Raw genomic sequence first — 5,049 nt, forward strand, 5'->3', positions numbered from 1 at the left:
GGGGGGGCGTTTTCGGTTTTCTTCACGATCGCCCTCGGAAATGCTCCCCGTCTGTGTGGCAGCCAGAGGCTCAATTTCACCGATGATGGGGAAACTCATCAGAGGCAACTTTGGGGTTCACTCAGCAAGGCCCTCCCAGTTCACCCCACACGGCATGACCCCTGTTCCGGTGCTGCCCCAGGTATGCCTTCCACAGCTCCTCCTGGCTGGTGGCCGGGAAGGCGGACCCTGCCACACCAGGCCGTGTCCACTACCACCCTGACTCGCCTGCCAAAGGTGCACAGTGGATGAAGCAAATTGTGTCCTTCGACAAGCTCAAGCTGACCAACAACCTGCTGGATGACAACGGCCATGTGAGCGATCCCCGCACCTCCCCAGGCTACGTCGCTATCCCCGGTGCGGGCCCTCCAGAGTCCCTGTTGACCAGAGCCAGAGGCAGAGAGCTTGGGCAGCTCGGGGTGTGAATAAGGGACAGGCTGAGGAGAGTAGGCCCCTCTGGGTCAGGGGCTCACAGGGCCTGGTGGCCCTCAGGCCTGGGAGAGGGTGTCCCCTTGCTTCCCGTGCTCCACTCCTGATCTTTTGCTGGAGGTTTTTTAACTGGAAAGGATGGGGCCATATGGGGGGGGGGGTAGCCCCCAGCAGGAGGCTTTGCAGAATCCAAGTGGGTGATGCTGCTTTCCTGCTGCGCTGAGCTCTGGCCTGCAACCACCTACCAACCCCCCCCCCCCCCACGGTAGGCCCAAAGTAGTTCTCTGGGACCTACAGAAAGAGGATTGAAACCCTGATCTTTTGCCATTTGGAGTGTCTTTCCTGGTGGTCCCCAGTTGATTGCAGTCTCTGCTTGAGCCCCATGGTAGACCTCATTTCAGGAGTTCAGAGTTTTGTCCAAGTTCTCTGGGGAGTTCACTGCCTATCTGGACCTTGGCCCATTTCCTAGTTCCAAACTTGCCACCTTGTCTTCCAGATTATTCTCAACTCCATGCACAGATACCAGCCCCGCTTCCACGTTGTTTATGTGGACCCACGCAAAGATAGTGAGAAATATGCTGAGGAGAACTTTAAAACCTTTGTGTTTGAGGAGACTCGCTTCACTGCGGTCACTGCCTACCAGAACCACCGGGTGAGGCCCTGGGGATGGGCAAATTCAATACTTCTAGGTTGCAATTTCCAGTTGCTGCCTGGGGGACAGAGGTTTGGACCCAAAGGTTGTGGGTTCTGGTGGAACCCAACACCGATGGAGTCCCACCCCCAAGGGCCTCAAGCAGCCTCCTCCCCTCTGCTGCAGGCTGGCCCAGCCTCCTATCAGGTTGACCTCTCTAGCAGCAACTGTCAGTGCGGCCTGAAAGTTTGTTTTCCAAACCATTCCGGAAACTCCCCATCAGGGGCCTGATCCACGGTTTACCCAAATTCCTAGGGCATCCCCCCACCACACACACACACCCTGCGGGGTGGGCGGTGGAGGTGACCACATTCCCATCCGAGCCAGGGACACAGGTCTCCATCCCAATCACTTGGGGCCACAAAGGGGTTCCTTAGCAAGAAAGGAGCTTCCCCTTTGGCAGGAGAGAGGGACAACCTCAGTGAGGGAGTTAGCTGTGGGAAGGTTCTTGTCCCGGAAGAGTAAAAGGGCCCTTATGGTGGAGCTCCTCCAAACTACCCTACCTCGGTGCTCCCACCCCCAGTGCAGGGGCTCCAGCCACTTGCTCAATGCCCGCCGCCTCCCCCCCTCCCCCCGGCCCGCAGATCACGCAGCTCAAGATCGCCAGCAACCCCTTCGCCAAAGGCTTCCGAGATTGCGATCCGGAGGACTGGTGAGTGTCCTCTGAGGAGACGGCGACTGCTCCGGAGCCCAGCGGGGGCGCCCCCCTGACCCGCTGCCCTCCTCCCTTCCCGCAGGCCCCGGAACCACCGGCCCGGCGCGCTGCCGCTTATGAGCGCCTTCGCGCGCTCGCGGAACCCCGTGGCCTCCCCCACGCAGCCCAACGGCGCAGAGAAAGGTAGGACCTGGGTTGTGGGATCCGGGCCGTGGCCCTGCGCGCGCTCCGCCCCGGGCAGACGGCCGAGCCTGGCCTCGCCTGAGCCCCAGGGGCGCTCGCGGCCTTCGCGCCGCTTGCACAACGGCCGTGGCGGCGGGCAAGCGCGCACTCGCCCGGCCGGCCCGACGGCTGCGCCCCGCCCGCCCCGCCTGCCGCCCGCGGAGGGACGCGAGGCCCGTGGGGAGACCGGGGTCTCCCGCAGGTTCGGCGAGAAGGGGCGGGGAGCGCCCGAGTGCGGGCTGGCGCCCCTCCCCGCCAAGAGCGGCAGGGCGCTCGCGGGTCCCCTCTGCCGGCTTGACCCGGCGCGCTCACCCCTCGGCCCTCCCCGCAGACGTGGCCGAGGCTCGACGAGAATTCGAGCGCGACGCGGGCGGACCGGCCGTGCTCGGGGACCCGGCGCACCCGCCGCAGCTGCTGGCACGGGTGCTGAGCCCCGCACTGCCCGGGGCCGGCGGCGCCGGCGGCCTCGTCCCGCTGCCCGGTGCGCCCGGAGGCCGGCCCAGCCCTCCGCACCCCGAGCTGCGCCTGGAGGCGCCCGGCGCGTCGGAGCCGCTGCACCACCACCCCTACAAGTACCCGGCTGCCGCCTACGACCATTACCTCGGGGCCAAGAGCCGGCCGGCGCCCTACCCGCTGCCCGGCCTGCGCGGCCACGGCTACCACGCGCACACGCACGCGCACCCGCACCACCACCACCCCGCCGTGAGTCCGGCAGCCGCCGCTGCCGCCGCCGCCGCCGCCGCCGCCGCCGCAGCCGCCAACATGTACTCGTCGGCCGGGGCCCCGCCTCCCGGCTCCTACGACTACTGCCCCAGATAATGCGGGCGCCCGCCAGCTGCTTCCCCGCCCGGGGTCCCCGCACAGCCCCGAGGGCCGTCGGGGTCCCAGTCCACCCAGCCCCAAGGGCCGTCCAAGAACATGTTCCTCCAGCCCCGGGGGCCAGTGCGGGTCTCCCCTTCCCCAGCCTCGAAGCCATCGGGGTCCTCCACCGTCCAGCCCCGAGGCTGTCGAAGTATCTGGTTCCCCAGTCCCGGGAGCCACCGCGGGTCCCTCCCCAGCCCGGAGGGCCACGGGGTCCGCGCCCGCCAGTGCCAAAGCGCCCGGTCAGCGGCGGAAGGAAGTGATATTTATTGTTCTCCGCGAGACCGCGTCGCCCCCTCCCACCCCCACCCCCGGCCCGGCCGGCAGTTGCAGTGTAGACGACCCGAGAGCCCGTCTGCAGGCGGTGTAGATACGTGTAGATATTTGTAGATACTGTAGATACCGCGCCGGCGCCGACTTGATAAAGGTTTCGCCTCTTTTGGAAGTTGCCTGCGTGTCCATTTATTTGTGTCCAGTTAGATCGCACGGGGCATGTCGGGGAGAGCGTGTCCGGTCGACTCGGGGACTTCGGGGTCTCCCCAGCTCCAGTCCCCACAAGCCGCAGCGAAGCGGGTGTCCCTACAGTGCCCTCCGAACGCCTCCTCCCGGCCCATTTCCAGAGCCTCTTCCCGGCCACGCCCCTCTCCGTCCTCTCCCCGCCCCCTCCCCCGTGGCCCCATCCGGGTTCGCTCCCAGGGTCTCCTCCAGGCTCTGCCCGCCCGCTCCCCGCCCCCACTTCCACCTTGCAGCTTCATCCCCTCCTCCCCAAGGCTGAGCTTACGGGGGCGGGGGGGGGGCCACCCCAGCCCCAGGTGTGCCTAGGGCCCTTTGACTTAACTCAGGCAGGCAGTTGTCCCTCTTCTAGAATTTAGGCGGGCAACCCTGGCCTGTTTTCAGGGCCAGTGCCTGTCCTGGGTGCTTTTCCACGGAAGCTGGAAATAACCATCACGCCAGAACACTGTCAGTTGGGGGCTGGGAAGGGGAGAAGCTCAGACTCTGATCGTAGAAAGACAAAAACAGGCAGTTCTGCTGTTCTAGCATTTCCCCTGGCTGGCCCTAGCCCAGGCCGGCGTTTTCCCCTGTTTATTGACTTTGTTGCCTGTGAATGTCCCCACGGAGTGACCTGGGCAGGGGGCACAATGACAGTGGTCATGAGTCATCTTGAAACCTGTCTGTGAAGCATTTTTCCCAGGCCAGGTGGTGAGGGACCTCTCCCCATTAACTCAACACCAGGGATGGGGCCAGAGGAACCCTTTGATCCCTCCCTTCCTGAATCCAGGCAGGAAAAGCTGACAACCGGTCAACGTCAAGGCTGCTAACTTGGACGCAAGATGGACGGGAAATGCAAATGGCTGAGGTTCTATCCCCTTTCTGTGTCTGTCCCAGTATGTTCCTGGCAGTCACTGCCACATGGCAGGGGCAACCCGGTGCCACCTCTCCCCAGCAGAGCCAGGCATTTCCCAGTATTTGTCCTAGACCGGACACTTTCTTCCTGGATGTGTTCACCCTGGTGGCATGAGGTAACCAAAGGCTTAAAAATTGGATAGCAGGAAGCGTTTCCATGAGGCAGGTCTATGAAGGGAGGGCGTGACTGAGCTGCTGAGGGGTGAGTTCTGGAGCCCGGGTCCGCCAAAGCTTCAAAGTTCATCTTGTGCCAGGGCGTGAAGACTTGAAGTATCTGCTTGAGTGGCCAGGGGGCTCTGTGGACACAGCTTCAGGAACTCATAGGGGCAGCTCTGGACATCCACCCCTGATGGGCGTCCTACTACCCCTCACAGCAGACCTCCCTCTGGGTGAGCTGCATGCAACATCGGGCTCCCCCCTCGTGCAGCTAGCCTGTTTCCCGTCTGTACCACAAATGCACCCTGCATTCTTGTCCTGGGAGGCCTGCAGGAATGATGGGCTGTGGCCTGCAGGGCTAGTCTCTCCTTCAGGTGCTGGGCACCCCTCCCAGGCCCACTATGATTCTGAGGCCGCGCTCTTCCTCTGCACACTTTACACTCAGGCCATGGTGAGGGTCAGGGGTTGAGAACCACAGTTGGAAAGGTCTCTGTTTTGGTTTTGTTTAAAGCTAAAGTGAGCGGAAGCTCCCCTCTGAACCAGCGACGGTGCTGGGAGGATGCAGCTGAGCGCCTGGGTCTCTGGTGTGCAG

General features: G+C 63.7%; 1 protein-coding gene across 1 annotated transcript in view; it reads left to right on the forward strand.

Annotated features, from left to right (window-relative positions):
* The window catches only part of TBX1 (T-box transcription factor 1), a 7,325-nt gene extending 4,321 nt beyond the window's left edge, over positions 1 to 3,004 (forward strand). Inside the window, exons 3-7 of the mRNA XM_073889685.1 lie at positions 182 to 353; positions 965 to 1,120; positions 1,744 to 1,811; positions 1,897 to 1,997; positions 2,368 to 3,004. Coding sequence (XP_073745786.1) covers positions 182 to 353; positions 965 to 1,120; positions 1,744 to 1,811; positions 1,897 to 1,997; positions 2,368 to 2,855 — 985 coding nt within the window. The 3' untranslated portion in view covers positions 2,856 to 3,004. The remainder of the gene's footprint in view (positions 1 to 181; positions 354 to 964; positions 1,121 to 1,743; positions 1,812 to 1,896; positions 1,998 to 2,367) is intronic.
* The last annotated feature ends 2,045 nt before the right edge of the window (positions 3,005 to 5,049 follow it).

Source organism: Callorhinus ursinus, unplaced genomic scaffold, assembly GCF_003265705.2.
Source record: "Callorhinus ursinus isolate GAN/ISIS: 27379988/994484 unplaced genomic scaffold, GSC_fseal_2.0 scaffold115, whole genome shotgun sequence".
NCBI lineage: Eukaryota > Metazoa > Chordata > Mammalia > Carnivora > Otariidae > Callorhinus > Callorhinus ursinus.